General features: G+C 41.2%; 1 protein-coding gene across 1 annotated transcript; it reads right to left on the minus strand.

Annotated features, from left to right (window-relative positions):
- Positions 1-1,381: 1,381 nt before the first annotated feature.
- EREG (epiregulin) lies at positions 1,382-21,409 on the minus strand. The gene is made up of 5 exons (XM_019467534.2): positions 21,119-21,409; positions 7,812-7,898; positions 5,230-5,353; positions 4,456-4,605; positions 1,382-2,245 (listed from the first exon to the last, which is right to left on the minus strand). Exons 1-5 carry the CDS (start codon positions 21,165-21,167, stop codon positions 2,164-2,166), a joined length of 492 nt encoding a protein of 163 aa, XP_019323079.1. The 5' UTR covers positions 21,168-21,409; the 3' UTR covers positions 1,382-2,163.
- Positions 21,410-22,320: the final 911 nt, after the last annotated feature.

The raw sequence follows: 22,320 nt of genomic DNA on the forward strand, positions 1-22,320 counted from the left end.
ATTTTCTTTGACACCGACAAGATCACTTAGAGTAAGCAGACTTCATTTACATCTAGTAGGCGTCAATAACAATGTGTAGGGCTTAAAATGTGTTCTTACACAGCACTTTTGATTTCAGCTATATTAAAAGGGAAATGGAAATATCCTTTTAGGTCTAAAAGTTTTATTTCTTTTTTTTTAATGTTTATGTATTTATTTTGAGAGAGAGAGAGAGTAGGGGAGGGTTGGAGAGACAGAAAGAGAGAGAGAACCCCAAGGCGACTCCAGAGTAAGGCTCAAACTCACAAACCACGAATGAGATCGTGACCCAAGCGGAAGTCAAGAGTCAGACTAACCAACTGAGCCCCCCCCCCCGCCAGGTGCCCCTTATTTTATTTCTCTTTATCTTGTGTTTAAGTTTTATGTGCTGTTGAATGGGCAACAAATGACTACAATTCTATGAATGAGCTCATGTGTCCATGTGTATTCGGATATGAATTTGTATATTACATAAATGTTTGCTTATATATGCATATTTTATGCACACATGCACGTGCGCGCGCGCACACACACACACACACACACACACACATGTGTTTTTCCTCTAATAGTGAGGGACCAGATCCAACACTTTAGAAAAGAGTCATGTGAGAGCACCATGGTACAAATAAAGGGATACATATGGAGGCAAGTCCTGGCACCTAGCACTTCAGAAGTCAGCTGTTGTTTATTTTCTCTTTGTTGCCCTAGCACCTGCCAGGAAAAAAGGTGGACAAAGAGGAGACCCTCCCTAACAAGGTGTGTGATCTTGAGGGACTCTACCCAAAGGTCTAGTATTCCAAGAGGCAGTGTCCCCTGAGACCTGGAGGTGTTGACAGCTGTGGTTCCTCACGCGGTTGCCCCCAAGTACCCTTAGTAATGCAACGAGACCATGGGCTCAAGCACAGGAGGAATCTTCATCTTTTCCAAAAAAATAAACAAAAGACAGCAAGCAGGGCCCTGGTTTCACCTCAGTGTCCAAAAGAAGGCATGGTTAAGTCTCTAAATTTTAAAAGTTTTCAAATGAATTTGTTCATTTGGGAAAATACACTACGGTCTATATTTCTTATTGTTTTCCACTTCCTACATCAGGATATGATTTTACACATTTAATCTTAAATTCTAGAAGGAGCTACTTACTGCATTGTTTTAAATTAAAACTCTGTTGCATAGAAGATGAAATAACCGTATTTTCCATCTTTAAACAATATACAGAATTACTGTCTTATACTTTAAAATAATGATTAGTCCATCAAATTTTGGACTACGATTTAATCTTAGAATTCTTAATCAAAGTCCCTATGAAAACAAATACTTTTAAAAAGAAGCCCAAATTTTGGCTTCAAGTGTGGATTTTTTTAAAAATTTTCTCATGAACATATGTTTCTCAAGAAACATCGTGAAGCTAGAAAACACCTACTATTTACATAAAAGATGGCATAAAATGAAGTTGTCAATTCCTTTAATGCAAGAAGAATCTGCAGCTGGGTGACTCGTGTCCACAGGAGTTGTGAGCTGGCAGAGGGCACTGTCCATTGCCCTCCAGGCCAGTCACCATGGAATCAGAGCTGAGGGTAGGGACTGAAGGATACAGCCCTCCTGGGTCTACTTTGCTCCCCGGTGTAGTGCTTAGCACATGACATAGGCTCGCTTCTTCCCAATTCCCATTGCATTAGTGTTTTAATACATGACACAGTGGTGCCACGCCATACATCAAACTGTGATACAGTCAAATCAATTATCGCTCATGTGAGGAGTAGGAAAATATTCACTCGATTTGACCAGATATATTTAGGCTTAACAGGAATCTGTCATTTGCTGACCCTTCCTGAGTGATGAACTGGACATCGCTCACTCCTAAGCATTGTGTAGCTGGCAAATGAGCTTTGAAGCTAAAGCATTTGGCCCAGGAAATTATTTCTTACAAAAATAGGACTTCTTTCTATATTATATATTTTGTATACATTATACATTAGCAAATAGTCTGTCAAAAATAAAACAAAAATAAAAAAACTTTTCCAAGTATATTAAAAATGCACCATTGTTGACTTAACACATGTTCCAACATAAATATTATTAATAAAATAGGAATATTAACATAATCAGGCACGCTGCGCATCCCTGCCCATAGCTGGACGGCAGCATTCAGACTTGTGGCAATGCTGGATCCCCTGACGTCACCCTTTCGTATTCCTTCTTTGGTTCTTTACTCTTTTGATTTCTGTACCTAGAAATATTCAGAAATTGAAACTGTTAGCACTGTAATTAACAGTAAGAAGAACAAAGTATGCTAACAAAACAAACCAACATATGGACTCAAAAGAAACATCAGCATAGTGTTTCCAAAATGACAGAAGTCAACAGATTTAGGTTGGGCAAGAGAAAAAAAAAGGGGAGAAGGGGTAGTATTCTGTGGTCAAACAATTTGGGGAGGAAATGGTGAAACACAGTTAAAGGACTCTTCAGAGGTTTTAACATGTCCTGAAAATTACAAAATTCCAGGAAAGCATGTGACCATATTTAAGCCTGGGTGTTTTATTTTCTGTCTCTCTTTCTCTTTCTCTCTCATTTCTGTTTCTTTCCTTTCCCTTCTTTCTCTCAATCTCTCCCTCTGTCTTTCCTTCCTTCTTTTTTCTTCCTTCCTTCCTTCTTTGCTTCCCTCCCTCCCTCCCTTCCCTTTCTTCTTTTTCCCTTCCCTTTCCTTCCCTCCCCTCCCTTCCTTTCTCCTTCCTTCCTTCCTTCCTTGGTTCTTTTGTTCCTTCCTTCCTTCTAGAAAACTAGTATGTGAATACCATACTACATCATTACATTCTATCCATCACATTGATACAATGTTATCACCAAAAGCAATTAGAATAACTTCTTATTATTTATCAAGCACTAATTAGTGGCTGACAATGCCCTAAGTGCTATACATTCATTACTCCTTCTATTCTCACATTCTCACATTGCCATTATCATCTTCATTTTATAGATGATGACAGTGAAGTACAAATGGGTTACATAAGGTCAAGTTCTGCCAGCTCGGATTCAGAATCTTCATTCATTCGTTTGTTCAAGCTATCCTCCTAATATTTTGAGTTCATTTTCTACCCATTTTGGAGATGAGGCATGTAGCCTTGAGGAAACTGCACGTGTATGCTTAGTAGAGGAATACAATTTGAAAGCTTTTGTTTAGACACAGACACAGTTCTGCCACTTGCCAACTATATGAGCTGAGGCATGTCAAATGACCTCTCTAGGTCTCACTTCCCCAATCTTTATACAGGAAAGGATTGTAGTCAAAGATCTTTTAGGGGTATTTCAGTTTTAGTAGTGTTCAGTTCTGTGATCATAACTAATTAGGAAGGCGTTTTAATTTGATGAATACTTAGAATCAATCATGGGCAAAATAAATTTAATCTTATAAAAGTAGCACACTTTCCGACCTTCACAAGTAGAAGCACATTGCTTTCAGCAAACAAACAAAATGATATCCACTCAAATCTTCACTGAAAAATTTGTACCAGCTCCAAAATAAGAAGGATTTCATGGAGACAGTTCAAGGCAGCTATTATTAACTAATTCACCCTGTTCCCAGACCCTGGTCTTAAACCCTAAAACACAACCAACAGTCTGATACACTGTCAGTAATTTCAAAACTCATTGTATTTTTTTTTTCTCAGTGATCAGCCTCCGTCAGTATAGTATTATACAACAGGGTGGGGTGTGACTGTTCTGGGAGATGGGAAAAAGTAAGCTCTTAACAACTGTCTGGAAATTCCTGTCTACAGGTCTGCCTTAAACTTTAAAATCCTAAGCCTCTAGGGTTATTAATTTACAAAGCACATGCTTTATGAAATACAAATTTTAACCTAATAATTAAATACAAATGGTTAAATATAACATTGACATCATGCCTTATGGTTTCTTTAACATGCGTGATAATACTCAATGCTGAAAATGGTCCTGTCATTAATGTGGAAGATTTCTATCTGTATATTATAGAAGAAAGAACTGATACTCTAAGCTTGGCTTGTACAGCTTATAGAGACAATAAATAGCAGAGCTAATATTAGAGTCAAATCCATATGACCTGCCACTGAAAGTTCTTTTTTGTAAATATCATCAGTGGGGGCGCCTGAGTGGCTCAGTTGGTTAAGCGGTCGAACTTTGGCTCAGGTCATGATCTCACAGCTTGTGAGTTCTAGACCCACAACGGGCTCTGTGCTGACAGCCGAGAGCCTGAAGCCTGCTTCAAATTCTGTGTCTCCAACTCTCTCCGCCCCTCCCCTCCTTAGAAATAAATGTTTTAAAAGATTAAAAAAATACGTATCATCTGTGCAGAGTCTATCGTATCCCTCTAAGTAACACTTTGTCCATAGTCTTACCCAGTTTGTTAGCCTGCATTGTATAAACATAATACGGAGAAGCAGAGTGCAGAAACCACCGGCTTACCATCTGCAGAAGTAGTACATGGAACCAGCAACGATGACGAGAAACAAGAAAACGAGAATCACAGTCAAAGCGACATATTCTTTGCTCAAGGGCTGTTGGACGGTTAAAAAGAAGTGCTCGCAGCGGACCCCAGTGTAACCCACTTCACACCTACAGGAACATGGGAGAAAAAGATCGGTTATTTAAAAAAGAAATTACCATTAAGAATTCGTTTTGTAAGGAGTCGTCTCACACTGTGATACAGGAAACCGACGAGGGTTGCTGACAGCTGTAAAGAGGAATTCAAAGACTGGCCTCAGAGCGGGGCCCACACTGATATCAGAGCTCCACACAGCTCTCAGCTTAACTGTGGTGCTAAGTGACAGGCTGGCCCAGCTGCCAGGGTGGCTGACAACCCACAAGGGGGTTTGGTAAGTTTTCATAGGGTGGAGGTGCATTTTGTCTAAATCAGTTCAATCAATCCTTAAAACAGGGGCTGATGTAGAAGTCCAGTGGAAAGACTAAAAGCAGAACCACCTTCATGGTCTATGAGAAGGAGGCATCAAAGCCTACCCGACTCTGTAGCCTGGAAATATCGGTACAATTTGAGAGCTACTGTTTCTTCCAGAACTTAAAAAAAAAAAAAACATGCTTAATAACGTTACTAATAGCACATATAACTGCATGCTAATAGTATGTATAAACTACAGCCCCTGGAAACACATCAACTTCAAACAATTAAAAAAAAATAGAGTATACATCTAAAAAACACTTTTTTTTTTTTTTGCGTATTACCTGCAATAATTTTCACTCATGTCCACCAGGTAGATGCACTGTCCATGCAAACAGAAGCCATTCATGTCAGAGCCACACTTTGTTATTGACACTTGAGCCACACGTGGATTGTCTTCTGTCTGAACTGTGAAGGAAATGGAAAGTTGGGTATATTCCGCTGCCTTCTTCGAAGCATGAATCACCCTTTCATATAGTCATTGCTGAGCTACTGTAGCAAAGCAGGGCAGGTACTAATCAGTCGAGGAGACTTTTCAGGACTAAGTCCCTCTAGTTATCACAGTTCCTAGGCCAATAAACAAACATTTGACCCCTAAGGAGAAAGACCAACAGACTAAACAAACAAAATAAGACCTAGGCATTTAATTCACAAAGGATAATCTCAAAGGATAGAAAAGGAAAGTTTACGACACACAAAAATCATTACCCTCCAAAGTTCTTCACTTAACCCGAGTGTGTCTGATGTTTTTCAAATCTCAAAATAATTCTGCAGTTCATTACTCCAAAAGCAACTGCAAACTGAAACCATTAATTAGTTCAAAGAGCAAAGTTTTATAGTGGGTTTTCTTTATTTTATTTATTAACTAACTCACACTGTTCCCATACCCTGGCCCTAATCCTAAAACACAGCCAACAGGCTGATATACTCTCAGTAGTTTCAAAACTCATTGTATTTTTTTTCTCAGTAATCAGCCTCTGTCAATACAGTATTGTACGACAGGGTGGGGTGTGAGTGTTTTGGGGGACTGCAAAAAAGTCAAAGATCTTTTGGGAAGGCATGTTTTGGTGTATATTCCCAAATTTTTGAGGGTACCATCAAAGAAATCAACCAAAGCCTCCCCAACATCTGTAACCATGAGAACTGAACTAGACAAATTTTGACTTCCAAATGCCCGGGGCTGGGCAAACACAACAGTGAAAATAGAAGCCTTTTTAGAAATAGTGTTGCAACCTGTATGTAAAATTCATTTTAGGATTTTTAGTTACTGAAATGTGAAGGATGCTTATGAAATAAACAATAGCATCTTGATTGTAATACTCCTGCTCAAAGAAATAAACAAGCAAACAATAACAAAAAAAGGGAGGGAGGCAGACCAAACTTCTAAAGAGTCCAGTGATGAAGGAAGAAAAGAGAACAGAAATACTAATCCAAAGGAATGCATACGTCCCAATGTTGAGAGCAGTGCTATCTACAATCGCCAAACTATGGAAACAGCCCAAGTGTCCATTGACTGATGAATGGATAAAGATGCGGCACACACACACACACACACACACACACACACACTGGAGTGTTACTCAACCATAAAAAAGAATGAAATCTTGCCATTTGCAACAACGTGGACAGAGCTAGAGACTGTTATGCTAAGTGAAGAACGTCAGTCAGAGAAAGACAAGTACCATATGAATTCACTCATATGTGGGATTTAAGAAACAAAACAAATGAGCAAAGGGAAATAAGAGAGAGAGAGAGAGGCAAACCAAGAAACAGACTCTTTATACAGAACGAACTGATAGGAGGTGGGTGGGGGATGGGCAAAATAGGTGGTGGGGATTAAGGAGGGCACTTGTGATGAGCACTGAGTGTTATATGGAAGTATTGAATCACTATATTGTACACCTGAAACTGATCTTACACTGTATGTCCACTAACTGAAATTTAAATAGAAACTTAAAAAAAAAAAAAAACCCTAAATAGTGGAGGCATAACAAAAAGGAGGGTAAGAGAGAAGGTAAAATTATTGTGGGAAATACCCTGGTTCCTCAGGATGACCTTTGACTCAATATTCAGACTGAGTCCAAAGTAGAGCTCTCTTGAACCACATCCAGAGTCCTCAGGCGTCCCCGAGGAAAATAGACTATGCGTGACTTCTCTCTGTGTTCCTATGCCTATGCACAGTGTTTGGCATGTATTAAGTACTCCATAAATGTTTTCTAAATGAACGTTGTAACTGAAAGAAAGGACATCATTTGTTCCTTTTACAAAGAATAACAACAAAATATATTGATTATCTACTGTGTACCAGGTTAAATTTGCCTACTTTGCCTGGGATCTAATCTCTAGCAATGGTTTCACAGCATAGTTCTAGGGAATGGCCAAAGGGCATCTGATTTTCCTTGTCCTATCTCTTTAAGATCCACTCATTCCAGAGAACTAGATGCCCAATCCCTCTCCCACCAGTTATTCTTTTATATCATTTTTCCAGATCTAGTTCATAAATAAGGTGCTAAAAAATTATCAGTATTATTATTTAAAAGTTTATTTATTTTTGAGAGAGAGAGAGAACACAAGTGAAGGACAGACAGAGAGAGAGGGTGAGAGAGAATCCCAAGCAGGCTCAGCGCTGTCAGCACAGAGCCCGACTCAGGGCTGGATCCCATGAACCAGGAGATCATGACCTGAGCTGAAAGCAAGAGTCAGACGCTCAAGTGACTGAGCCACTCAGCCCCCCCCAATTATTTTGTTAACACAGAAGCTGTTCCTCTCCCCTTTTCTCTACACTGTCACATATTCATAGTCTTTGAGTTCATTTCTGTTAAAAATGTGTGACCGTCCGGGGCAGCACTGGCAAAGCCGGGCTCACCTAAAGCTGTACAGTTATCTTCGGATTCTCCTGGGATGCATGAAGGAATCACGGTGGTGCCGAAAACTGCTTGGAGAAGATGGCAACCTAATAACAGGGGAAACCAAATATATAAACAGTGCTTCAAGAAAAGAAACCTTGATCAGAGTTTCATGTAACCACACTACTTATAGGGTTGTTTTAATGATTTCAAGAATTTGATCCATTGAAACCATAAAAGAAACTGATTTGTAAAAAACAGGAAATAATTGAAAATCAATGAGCCCCCAGCTCTCGGTCTAGGGGTAAAAACCTTGGCATGACATTCCTAATTTCAGATTTGCCCTGTTCCCAGGGTCAAAGACCTGATTTTGAAATTTGATTTCCTAGAAGCTTAGCAACAGAAATTGTAGAAACTTTCCACTATTTTGCTCCGTGATGTGTTTGGAGCAATGCTCCAAGATAGAGCTTATTACACACACGCATACACACACACACACACACACACACACACACACAAAGGCTTAACTGACAATCAGTTTCTATTTACAGTAATAACTAAACAGGACTCTCAACCATCGATATGTTCCTTTGTTGATTTAAGTGCCCAGCTTACTGTTTGCATTGTATTATGCACAAAAGTAGATTTTAATTAATAAAATGTAATCTAAGTAAAGTCAGAATATATCTTATCTAACGTGGGAGCAAACAAACACGCTAGATGAAGCACTGAGCCCTAGAATCCAGTTTCTGTCAGCCCAGTAAAAGTTTGAACAAGGCATTTCATCGTGTGTCCCCACTTGATAGGCCAATGTTGGAAAACAGGCTCTGGAATGACTTAAGTAGTTTCTGAATTCCATAGAAAGTGTAAGAAGAGTCCTTTCCATTGCACAGATGTTTACTGAAGAGGGTTTAGCTGCTTCTGTTCAGGAGTCAGGCATTTGCGCTTCACCCCTCTTCTAGGCTAGACGAGTAACTTATACAATAAATACTAATGGTAGTGATGCAGTTGTGGATAGCAGTTAACATTTCTTGAGCATGTACTATATGCAGGCGTGGCTCTTGTCCTCTTTATCTATATTATCTCATTTAATCCACCCAGTGACTCTTTGAAGAAGCTACTACGGTTATCCCCACTAAGCATATGATAAAACTGAGACTTAAAGAGTTTCAGTAACTTTCCCAAGGGTACATAGCAATGTTGTTAATGGGCCACATTATACAACCTGGAAAGGGGCAATAATACAGACATCACACAGACAAACCAGGGTAAATATGATTGAAGCAGAGTATTTTAATGCTATAGGGAGGCAACCAAGTGTGATGGAAAGGCAATCCTGGGGGAAAACTTGGGTTATGTGATTTTGGACAAATTAATTAGTTTCTCTGGCTCTAGATTTCCCCCACCTTACAGAGTTTGGGGGCGAATTAAATTAAATGATCTTTTTCCAAAATGCCTAACACACCAGAGACTCCCACAAATGCCCCAGGATACTCAGGGTCTAGCCTCTAGTTTTAGCAGTATGTGTGCGTAGTGCCCTCTCCTGGTCTATAACAAGATTACAAATCTCTTTGTAATTTGATATTTTAAAGTATGATTTAATCCAAGTAATAAAAGATTTTATCTTATTTTTTTTTCTCTATCAGAGGAGACATGGATATGTTAAACATACTGCATATTATTGCTAAAAACTACATTACACATCTGCATCATAAGTTTCAAACTTGACCCTTAGAACAATCCTATGAAGTAATTAGTAACCCCCCCCCCCCCCCAAATTTAACATCAGGGAAGTTAAATTAAATGTCTTGTCCAAGACCGATTACATAATGAGCATAGAAAATAAGAGTTGGAATCTATGTTTGGACAGCAAGTCTCATAATCTTCCAATGATCTGACAATGCCTTTTTTGAAAAGTTTAGAACTATCTCCTTCCCACCCCATATTTCTCCTACAATATAAATAACTGCTTCAGTTGCTCATAAAGGAAAATAAATCATCTTTCTTAAATAACAAAAAAATCCTAAAGTCTGGATTTCATTGTCATTTGAACAGAGATAGAAAAAGATAAGTTGTTCCACACAGATTTTTTTTTTAATATTTATTTTTGGGAGAGAGAGAGAGAGAGAGAGAGAGAGAGAGAGAGAATGCACTCGCGAGGGAGGAGCAGACAGAGAGGGGGACAGAGGATCCAAATGGGCTCTGTGCTGAGTGGCTGGAACTCAGGATCCCTGAGATCATGACCTGAGCTGAAGTCAGACGTTTAACCGACTGAACCACCCAGGTGCCCCTCTCTATATATCTTTTTATGAAGATGAGCCATCATCCAGGCCAGCTTTGTTCCACTTCTCAATATAATTTGGCCATGCATTTTCCTATGGCAGAATTAAACCCTTTAACTTATACAGTCCGCTCAACACAAACAGGAGCTCTAGCTGTGTGTTTTTACACTCTTGGTGCCGGTCTTCCTCCATGCTTCTTCATCTGAGGAAGGCTTTGGAGAAAACGTTACCAGTGCTCCTACCAAGAATTTCGCCCGTCAGCCCCGTCCACTGTGCAAACACACATTTGAAGCTCATTTCTCTATCCTTTGTGGAAATCAGAAACTAGCCTTTCCTGTTTGGATCTGCCTACACCTGCAATCTGCAACTATTAGAGAATTCAGCTAATTGTTTTGGGGTGTTGCTTCTTAGTCTTTTTTTTTTTTAAGGTTTTTAGTAGTTGTTAGTTTTTCCACTGTTGGAAACTTTGTTCCACCTGGTCAGGCCACAGGTGACATATTTGTCTTTGTGAATTAAAGAATGTTCAGTGCAGGGCGTGTCTCCACAAAAACTGGGCTCTGGTAACCTGTGACGCTCCCTTGGACATAGTCCATCACTTGGGATGGTTTCTGCGAGACTAGCTCTCGCTGCATGAATTGAACATCCGGGTCTTTTACAGATGAACTGGTAAATAATTTTAAATGTTTTCCTCAAATGAAAGACTGCAGCTCCATCATGGATGTACATAGCCAATAAAACAGCAAAATTGGTTCTAAAGCTGTGTCCCTCTGCATAGCTCTGTTTCTTTAAAAGAATGATTCTCGAGCTTCTGTCAAGTTCGTCTCTGCTCCAGGCCCTTGCAAACTCAAGTAGAGTAGGTGGAGGTGATCAAAATATTTAAAAAGGGAACCCATGGAGAATTCTGATATCCACCACCTTGTCACCCTTAGGAAACACTACTCATTACTTTAAAGTCAGACAGGGAAGGAATAGACGCTAAAGTCATATACATACATTTCCTTAATCTTACAGGTTTATTCCCTGCCTTTAGTGTTATTTGAACAACGATGGTCTATGATTCTATTGCAAATATTGTATTTGAGTTTTTGATTCTTGACCATGGGTCTCTGCTAAGAAAATATTTCACTAGGATATTAAGGATTTTGGATAGTGTCAGTGTGTCCAGAAAGCAGATCTGGTGACAAGCCATACGTCGGTAACTGAAGTATAGAGGAACTGCGTGCAAGGTGGGATGGGGCAGACGATCTGTAAACTCAAAACGGGCTCTTGGCACTCTGTTTCAAGAAATGCAATAAAAGTCAAATTTCCATCAGAGGCTACTATTTCTGTCAAATTTCCCAAATGAGTTTTAGGAATTTGATGCACACCTGCTCCTCTCTGTACCTTCACCTTTCAGAGATTGTGTTTCAATGAAATCTCGAAGGTGCCAGCAGGAAGTGGTGTAGGTGATTCACAGGATACAAATCACCTCTACTCGGTGAGTCAGGGCCGAGCCCACATCCTTACACAATATTGGGGCACCGTGCGTGGGAGAAGAAGTTTGAGGATCATTATCTGAATGGGGGTAGCACGAAATGCCATGGGCCCTGAGGCGCTAAGAAGTGCTTGCCCAACAGTCAGGACGAACGCCAGATGTAGAAAATGTCTTTCTTATTGCATGGGGTTTCCTTCACCTTGCTTCCTTACGGCTACACCGAGGGGCTCAATTAGAAGGAGGCTGGGGTTTGGGGATTGGCTGACCAAGCCGATACTGCAAAGTCAAGGGCAATTCTCCAGGAGAAAATGGCTTTCCTGAATAGCAATGAAGCAAAGAAAAATGACCCCAAATAAAATGAGGCAGGTTACAGAATGAAAGAAATCATCTTATTTTCCCAATTTAACCTTTCAGAATATTTAGACCAGAACGGTAAACTCATAATGAATCATGATATTTGCCCATCCCAAGCAGGTATCAAAATCCGCTTTGTTCACGTTTTTGGTGTGATCACGTGCCTACCCTGCTCACGGACTGTTAGTTTTCTACCTTCTTCCATGGCAGTCTATAATTTTAGAATTTGTCTGTAACATAGTAGGCTTGTTAGGTCTTGTATAATTTCAAAGAGTGAATATGCTTTCACCATTTCCAGATGCCTTGTTGTTTAAAATTAAAATTTACTATTAGATAAGGTGTGGCTTCACCTTGGCTAAAATAACTATAAACTCTTTATCACCTCAGATCCCAAAAAGAACTCTGTCAGTATTTTTGAACATAGTCTCCTTCCCAGATAACTACATGAAAAGAGAGAGAGACAGAGAGAATATAAACCTTGCCTTTTTCCAGAAATCATTCTCTTCCTACAGCTTTTCAGTGCTAACCTCATAACTAAGCTTCATTAAAAAATAAATGTAGGGGTGCCTGGGTGGCTCAATCGGTGGGGCGTCCGACTCCAGCTCAGGTCATGATCTCGCCATTCATGAGTTCGAACCCTGCGTTGGGCTCTGTGCTGACAGCTCAGAGCCTGGAGCCTGCTTCAGATCTGTGTCTCCCTCTCTCTCTGCCCCTCCCCTGCTCTCACTCTGTCTATTTTTCTCAAAAATAAATAAACATAAAAAAAATAAATGTAAAAACCAACTATAACTGTTCAAATAAACAGGATGAAACCAGAAGTTGATATATAATAACAAGTTACAAATAAGTATTTTTTTAAGTTTATTTATGAGAGAGAGAGAGAGAGAGGAGGGGAGAAAGGGGGAGAGAGAAAGAATCCTAAGTAGGCTCCATGCTGTCAGCACAGAGCTCAATGTGGGGTTCAATGTCATGAACTGTGAGATCATGACCGGAGCCGAAACCAAGAATCAGGAACTGAACGGACTGAGCCACCCAGGTGCCCCAAATTAGTATCTCTTTTAATTTTGAGTCTTAAAAGGTCGCCATAGGATCCTCCTTGCCAAACGGCAAGAAAAGATTTATTAGGCCATGCTTTTTAATTCATAGGCATGAGATAACACTCTTCAATTCTAGTAGTAATTCCTAAATCATACTTCAATGTACTCATATATTTTAGTCATCATACAATACCGTACTTAAAGCTATTCAATTGAGAAGCAGTGAGTTAAAATGTGAAGGTATAGTTTACTTCACCCTAAAAATGGATTTAAAGATGAATATCTTATTCACAATGGAAGTATTCTCATAATGCAGGAGAATGCATATCAACTCTTGTGGAAAAGGTACAATTTATACTAACCTGGGTGTTTGGAATTTTTTGATGAAGAGCTCTAAATGTGGGACTTGCATTCCTTAAAAGCCAAAGTTTCATCTCTAGAGTATTTCAAATCTCCTATTGAAACAATTTTTTGTTCTTTAAGTTGTTACGTGGGAAGTATTTTTATGACCCTGTCTGCCTCTACTCCCTTTCATCTTACTTCTCACACCTATCCCTACTGATCCAATTCAGAAATTTAAATTACTATCACATTACTGTCTCAGAAGAAAGACCTCGGAAAGGAACAGCAGTCTGTACTGTAACTGTTCGCCATGAGCCTTCTTTTCATTACGGCCATATTATGGCCTGAAGCTTTGGATGCTTAATGGTGTTTTTAGAAGCACGTTGGCTATCATATCATTCATTCTTTATAGATGCCTACTGCCAAAAATGAATTTGCCAAAAAACAGAGTTTTAATAAGTGACCATCAAGAAAGAAAGGAGAGAACAAATACATAAAAGGTAATTTTTAAAGCCTCAAAGTTAATTATACTTCATTCACAGGAACTGTGTCATGTAAGCAGCACATAGAAGCTGCTAAGAAATTTTATTTTGTGAAAATACATGGTTTTTTTTGGTTAACTTGGGGGACTTCAACTTCAGTGAAAAGCCCATTTGCATCGGTAGTCTGATAGGAAGGTGGAAAGGGCTTAGTTATACTCTATAAATGGAAAAGCAGGGGGTAGCTTACTTACTTTTAGTAACCATATATGTCAAATTCCATAAATATTGAGATTTTTCTCTATGCAAGGGATTGGACAAAATGCTGACAGGAAAATGAATGCAAAAGACATAGTTTCTGTCCTCAACAGAGTTAATAGGCTAGAGACCTGGTGGGGAGAAGCAAGGAGAGAAGTGAGAGGTGATGCCAAGTTCCTGAAAATACCAAGGATGGTGATGCCATGAAAAGAGTAGAAAACATAGGCAGGGCAACAGTTTGTGGTGGCATTTGTAGCTAGGGGACATGAAGGGGAGACAGAATGAATACAGGAATTTGAGATCGTATTTCATATATTACCTGTTTTTATTTATGAGGCATTTGGGAATACAGTTCTTTTTTTAAAGTTTGTTTATTTATTTTGAAAGAGAGAGAGAGAGAGAGAGAGAGGGAGGGAGAGGGAACACGAGCAAGAGAGGGGCAGAGAGAGAGAGAGAGAGAGAGAGAATCCAAGCTGGCTCCACACTGTCAGCACAGAGCCCAAACCCATGAACCACAAGATCATGACCTGAGCCAAAGAGTCAGAGTCTGATACTCAACTGACTGAGCCACACATGTGCCCTGGGAATATAGTTCTTAGATAAAAGAATAAGAATGGATTTGTGGAGTCTATTTGAAAGTCATATGTGGAAATACGACCTTTAAAGGCATAGGAGTGATTCAGATGTTCCAAGGTAAATCACATGGAATGGAAAATAATAGCACTTTGGGAAATGGGTGATGAGGAATGGATAGAAATGGCCAAGAAAACTGGAGGAAAAAAATAAGTTCAGTGTTGTGGGATCCAAGAGAGCACTGAGTTTTAAAAGGAGGCATGGGGTGGTCAGCAACACAGTGATTGTAGAAAGTCATTCATTATGATGAATGGCTCCATCGTAAATAAGATTCACCTTTATTCAAGGCAACTGGTGCTAAATCAGCAATAAAAATTGCTAACTTGATTTTTTTTTTTTAAAACACTAGCATTGATTTTGTATTTGCACCTACCATTAATATTAATTTTACTTGTCTTGGCAACTCGAGCACTAATTCAAACTGTGAATTATGAGTGGCAATGTATTATAGCAATGGAAAATACATTAAGCTTGTGGTTCTCAACCTGGAGTAATATTGTCACCTAGGGAACATTTGGCAATGTCTGGAGACATTGTTGTCACAACTGCATAGGTGCTACTGACATCTAGTGGGTAGAGACCAGAGTCGCTGCTAAACTCCCTGCAATGCACAGGAGAGCCCACAACAAAGAATTAGCTAGTCCATAATGTAAATAGAGCCAAGGCTGAAAAAAAAACCCTGCACTAGACCTGTTAGGTATGGAGTCCACCTCTAGCTCAGATAATACTTTTATCCCACTGTAGCTCCTGCAACTGAGTTTCCTTATCTCTGAAAACAGAGACCTAAGGAGTGGAGTGGACTGGGGAGGGGGTGGGGGGAGATGGAACTTTTAGATTACTCTAAGGTTCCTTTCATTTCTAAAACAATACTTCTCTTTCTCTAACTATCCATCATCCAGTCATATACTGCTCAGTCCCTCTCTCTTGTTCTCTCTCTCTCTCTCTCTCTCTCTCTCTCTCTCTCATACACACACACACACACACACACACACACAGTGCAGATATACTTAAATTTTATTAGGTATACCGTCAGCGAACACAGACTATATTAAGTGTTAGAAATGAGAAAAATAGGGAAGAAAAAATACTAAACTTTATTATTAAACACATTGAATTTTCAAAAACTATTGCATAGTCTCCAAATATTTTGCTTCTCAGACACATTTTCAAAAGACAGCTTCGAGTTCGACACACAGTGATGAGAACTTTGAATAAAGTACCATCCCAATTGTCCATCTAACAAACCTGTACTGAGTGTTGAAAATAAGTCAGTCATGAAGTGGATAGTCAAAGAGGAACATGGTAGCAGTAAGGCGACTTGGGGCTGACACAGACTTACAATGGGACTTGGAAAGGGCAGGACCCAGGATGGGCGTGGTGCAAAGGAGACAGAGGTAGGTTGCACATTTATTTTGGAGTGGTGGGAGGAAGGAGGAGGGGGGTAACTGAGAAGGTTTGATACTTCTCTTCAGTCTTTTTTTTTTTTAAGTTTATTTATTTATTTTGCGAGAGAAAAAGAGAATATGAGTGAGGGAGGGACAGAGAGAGGGGGAGAGAGAGAATTCCAAGCAGACTCCGTGCCACCAGCATGGAGCCCGACATGGCACACGAACCATGAGATCACGACCTGAGTCCAAATCAAGAGCTGGAGGCTTAACGGACTGAGCTGCCCAGGTGCCCCACTTCTCTTCAGTCTTAAAAGGTGAGGAAAGCTTTCGCCAAAAGGGAAGTGTGAGCTGGGGCACAGTAGAGGGCACAGCATATTCAAGCATGGAACCTTACACACTGGGTTACTCACTTTTAAGTCTGTTTTCTCACTTGGAACTGGGAATATTAATACCTTTCCCAGCCTAAAGGGAGTTATTGTAAGGATGCAACGAGGCTTTTTCTAAGAAAGCACTTGATGATGGTGATAATGGTGATAACAGCTTTAATTTTAAAAGTGCTTTTTATTATTTTATAATATCATCAGAGTAATTAAATTTGTATACAATTACCTGACAACATAGCTGCTATGATCTCCATTTTACAGATGAGAAAACTGAGGCTCAGAGAGGAATAAATCTTTCTGAAAGTATGAAATAAAGGAACAGGGGTATGGAAACTCTTCCATACACAATGTCTCTTGACTCAAAACTATAATGTTTGACATATGTAAACGTGTGTGTTTATATATAAGTATGAGAGGGGGGCTTTTTCCCCTTCTTTGGGGGAAAGTTATATTTATATTCAGGATATATATATATATATATATATACACACACACGTATATATATGTGTGTGTATACATATATATATATCAGATATATATATATAAAATATATATATATATATATATATATATATATATATATCAGAATATAACTCAGTTATATTCAGGAGGAATTATATTTAACTCACTTTCATGCCTCAAATTTAAAATTCAGGATTTTGGGGCACCTGGGTGGCTCAGTAGGTTGAGTGTCTGACTTGGGCTCAGGTCACGATCTCGCAGTCTGTGAGTTCGAGCCCCGCGTCGGGCTCTGTGCTGACAGCTTGGAGCCTGGAGCCTGCTTCATTCGGATTCTGTGTCTCCCTCTCTCTCTCTTCCCCTCCCCCGCTCATGCTCTGTCTCTCTCTCTCTCTCTCTCTCTCTCTGTGAAAAATAAATAAACATAAATTTTTTTTTTTTAATTCAGGATTTTGACCTAAAAAATTAAGGGTTAATATTTTTTTTCATGACAATTATCAAAGCATCTTGCATATTGTAAATAGTAGCCTGGTTAACGAAATCATGACTTTAAACTAGAATGTCACTGAATCTTCATTGGCCCTATAATTAGACACCCAATTTTACATAAACCGTGTCACCAGAGGACACGGAGTCTGTTACGTTACTTCATTTTTTGCAAAGGTTCCAGAATTGCCATGCCAAGGTGATGGCTGCGAGGATCATTCTCCCTAAGAATCCCTCCTATTACAGCTTTGGGGAATCTTCCCATTCTCGTCCAAAGCAATGGTCCCCACGGCAGTTGCAGCCATATTACTTAGACAATTTGCATAGGCCAATACCCAGAGCGAAGACTGACAGGTGTGGAAACCACACCTTCACTTCCAGTCTCTGTGAAGGGGATTTCTTACATGTCATTCGCATCTCTCAGCTTATCATGAACTAGGAAATGGAAGATTCTTGGGCAAAAATGGACAGAAGGCATTCAAGTTCATTTTTTTCCAAAACGACTTGGTGCGTATTGTACTTTTTTCTTCCAAGGAAATATGTTTATTTTCTCACTGTTGGCAGAGATGTGCTATAGATTAGATTAGATTCCATCTTAGTTCCTTATTGGTATTATGTTAAATTCACTATAATATAAAAAGATACCAGGAATGAAAAAAGGCATAAGTACCCTTCTCCTTACCTATACGTCTAGGTACATGCAGAAATAAGGCCTCAGTTGATTGGTATAATGACTCCTTGGGAATAAAAGTCATTTCCTAGAAATTGCGTTCATTAAAAATGCTGAATGTAGAGGTAAGTAAAAATTCAACACATTTTAGCACCGCTTAAGAAAACAGTGACATGTTTTCTGGGCTTGATTTTGAGTGACACCTTACAGATAACCATCTCTGTACATATGCTTGTCCCGATAATGGATTCTAAGCCTTGGGGCAGCCTCTAGACTACTCTGAAACATCTTTACTAGAACCTGTGATTTTTATTATGCTCCTGATGATCCTGAGACCCTCTGGCTCCTCCCACATCGCTCCCAAAAGACCATGCCATTGACTATCATCTCTAAGTCCTTGTAAGGTATTTGACTTCACTTAGGGTTAGTCTCTTCATTTGTCACAGGGCTAATCACACCTACCTCGCAGAGTGATTTTAAGGAATAAATGAGATGATTGTGCATGAAGCACTCAACACGCAACGTGGTTAGCTCACAGGTAGCATTTGGTAACTGTCCGTATCTTTCCCAACTCCCAGATTTGGGCCCCGGTGCTGAACCACACACCCCAATTACCCAAATTGTTTATATGGTAAGATGATGGAGGAAGGCAGACAGGTGATGCCAATACTCAGGCAGTTCATAAACTCTCAGGGTCAACAGGAAAGATCTGAGACGAGCCAATGTCTCACTGAGACGTGTGCTGCTTATATTTTCAGGAAAGAATGCTTATTCTGCTCAATTCTGTGGTTGTGCAATGAAGTAGGACTAAACTATCTTAGAGATGGCATTCGGGAACATGCTCAAAAGCGCATCTGGGTATCAGTGAAAATGCTGGATTTTAGATTAAGAGCCTTTCTAAACATTAGCTGCAGAACTCAAGATAAAAATTTCTCCTCTTTGTTCTGGGCCAATCACAAGATTAGAAATGATAGTTCAGCTCTAAAACGGCAGATTACTTATAAATGTGTTATCTAGTTTGGGGAATCTCAACCATGTACTTAGTATTCAGTAAACTAAAAGTGCTGGCAAATCCAGGTGTGACCTTCCTCAGTTGAGCCCTGCTTTTCTACAAGAACTTGGGTCACACTTTCCCAGTATATAAAGCAAGAACATCAATATCAAATATTTATAAAATTTAAAAGTAACCAATTGATTGTATGAATGTGTAGCAGTTTAAATCTGCACGTGTTGGAGGCAGAGGATGAAACCGAAGGCATCTATATTTTTTCCACAGTCATACACATACTTTCCACCAAAAAAAGCAGGAACAAAATATTTGCTGAAGTCTGAACTAATCTTTGGAAGAACAGACATTTGGGAAAAGTACTTCTAGGTAATCTTTCATTGGGAGTGGGAGTCAATTTCAAAAATACCAGGTGGCCTTGTCTTTTGTTACATATGCTTTAGAATAAGACTATCGGACTTGCATACCTGATTAGAGTATAGAGATATGACAGAGAACTTCAAACAGGAACTTTCCTAGTGGCAGAGAAATATCTAAACAAACTGGGAAAACAGAAACTGACCTAGCTCATTTGGAAATGGGCTTGGCGGCTGATGAAATAGGTGAACTATAATTAAGTAATGCAATAAAGGAGTTAAACACTTTCATGACAACAAAAACACACACAACACACTCTCTAGGTGGGTAGTCACCAGGTTATTCATAGGCTCTTGCTGTCTCAAATTAGAATATTCAATGAGTGGCCCAGAACAGACACTTGCATTGTTCCCCAGGCAGCCCTACAGGTGGAAAGAAAAAAAAGCACGGAGCCTTTCTGACCTCTAGGTTCATTTCTAGCTCTAGGAAGACAGTCCCCTTTCCAACTGTATTTTTTTCACAGACCCTTCAAAGCAAAGATAGCCAAGCCAAATCATTTACTGAGAATCTTCTAGCAAATCACTCTTAGCACAGTTTTGGCAGAAACCACAGACCCAGTTTCTACTTCAGTTCCTAAATTTGTACAAGTAACTTCCAACTATGCATAATATGCATGTCATTAGGTCTCCCAAGCCCTGAGATAAGGCGTGTCGAAATAATAATTTAACTGTCACATCCTGCATAGGTAGAGTTAATTTGTTAGGGGAATTTGCCCCATTGCAACCCCAGAAGGAATGTGTGGCTGGCAACTTTTATTTCCTTATTAAGGTTTTCCTATACACCTCCAAATCCCTCTTGAAATTTAAGGAATTAGAGAGAAATGATATTTTTTTTTTGAAACCAGAAAGTTTACAAAGGATCCCCTTCTCCCCCTCCCCCCCCCCTCCATCCGCAAGAACTAAATCATCTCAAATAGACAGGCATCCAACTCATCAATTTCAGGCTATGGGGTGCAATAAACAGCAAGAGAAAATTGCCTGACCGGTCTCCCGCGGTGCAGGCTGGGGGGCAGCGGGGATCGGAAGCCTCGGGCTTGGGGGTCCAAGGGCTGGAAACAGCTCCAGGACCCGCCCATGTCCCTCCAGCTTCTCGGACGCCGGACCACGTTTTAATTCCGTGACGTCTGGAGCTCCAGCAAAGCTGCCACCTGCGTGCACCAGCGCCCCCGTGAACAACCAGACACGACAGAGAAAACCGAGGGCGAGACCGGAGGAAAAGCGCTTCTCTCCAAAAGGTCTCTTTTGCCCGGGTCCGGTCTCTACTCCCGCCCTTTGCCCCGGTCCCCACCCGCCCCCCTCCAACAAGAAAGAACAGAACTTGAAATGTTAACAGTGCTTTCCCGGCCTCTGGATTTCCAGAACTGGCAACGTTTCTAAAGAAAGAAACAAAAACTTTGCAACGTCGTCTGTGGCCTGTTAGGGAGCTGCATTAATTCAGGCATAACATTTGTGGCGATGGTTAATTCATCGATGAAAGGCATTTTTAACACCGATCCCCCCCTTTCCCATCCCACCCCACTCGGTCCCCGGCTTGAGGACAAGACGGACTCGCGGAACCTCAGACGTCATTTTAAACGGGGTGCGCTTCACCCTGGGGGGGAGGGGGGAAACTCCCGGCTTCAGCGAGCCCCGCGGAGGGGAGGCGCGGGCGGGGTCTTACCCAGGCACAGCAGCAGCGCGGGGACGCGGCCCGCGCGTCGCGCCTCCATTGTCCTTCCCGCCGGGAGCAGGGAGCGGCGGCGCGGGCGCTCGGGCCGGGCAGCGGGCGGCGGCGCGGGGAGAGCGCGGGGCTGCGGCTGGAGCGCGTCGGGGAGCCCGGAGCGGTCGCGCGCCACGGCCGCGTCCCTCTGCCACCCGGTCTGTCCGGCAAGTGAGCTCAACCGGCCGGCGCTGCCACCTTTATAGTTGTGGGGAGGGCCCTCGGGCCGGAGGACACACTAGCGGGGTGAGGTAGAAAGAGTCCAGAGTTTCATAACAGGTCCGGGGGAGGAGCGGCCGGAGACTGTCCGGATGTCATCCTGTCATCCTCCCTTTCTGAGCACCTGAGAGTGCTTGAGGAATTTAAAAAAAAAAAAAAAAAAAAAGCCCTTCTGCTTAGCCGGGGACTACTCCCCAAACTTTTCCATCCCCATCTCCGACCTCTGCGGGAGGAGGTGGGGAGCGTGGACCAGATGGATCGGTTTGCTCGGTGGGGTCACCTGCCCAGGAGCGGGTGGTGTTAGCCGCTTGGGTGACAGGCCTAACTTGAATCAAAGTCAGTCTTCCAGCCAGGGCTGGCGTTGGTCCAGCGTGCGCTTTTGGAGAGCCGCGCGTGCCAGTGAGTGACTTGTGGTCATCCTTGAGGTTTGTCAGTGGCTCAAGAGTCCTCCTGGCCTGTATTCGCCACTGCCCGGAAGCGCCTTTCGTGTCCCCACTCTCCTTCCCTGCAGCTCCGCTTCCAGCGTGGTGCCGGCATTTTCAGCTTCCAAGTCTAGTCATGAACAGAAACCCTAAATTATCCGATCTCTGTCCAGTTTGCTGTCCATCAGGCTGCCGCTTTTGATTTTCCTTCAGCAGATTGTGCCTTACTCCTCTCACTTCCCTCTACAAACTCTTTGCGTGACGCCAAAGAGACCTGCCGCAGTGTGGACCAAACCAGTCTTTTCAAACTCGGCTTCCCGCTGGTATACCAGACGAATTGTCTCAGCTCTGCTGGGCTGCAAAACTCTCCTCCTGCCTCTGCTGATGGGGTCACAGTTTGGGGCAATGACGGCCTTTTACTGGAGCTGGCCAAGTCCTTCGCATCTTGCTGTTTCTCCAGAAGGGCCTGGACTTCTTGCGCCTCGGGGGATCTCTTTTCGCTCTGATCTCTTACAGCTTGTA

The sequence above is a fragment of the Panthera pardus genome, unplaced genomic scaffold, assembly GCF_024362965.1.
Source record: "Panthera pardus isolate Hobbes unplaced genomic scaffold, ASM2436296v1 HiC_scaffold_13, whole genome shotgun sequence".
Taxonomy (NCBI): Eukaryota; Metazoa; Chordata; class Mammalia; order Carnivora; family Felidae; genus Panthera; species Panthera pardus.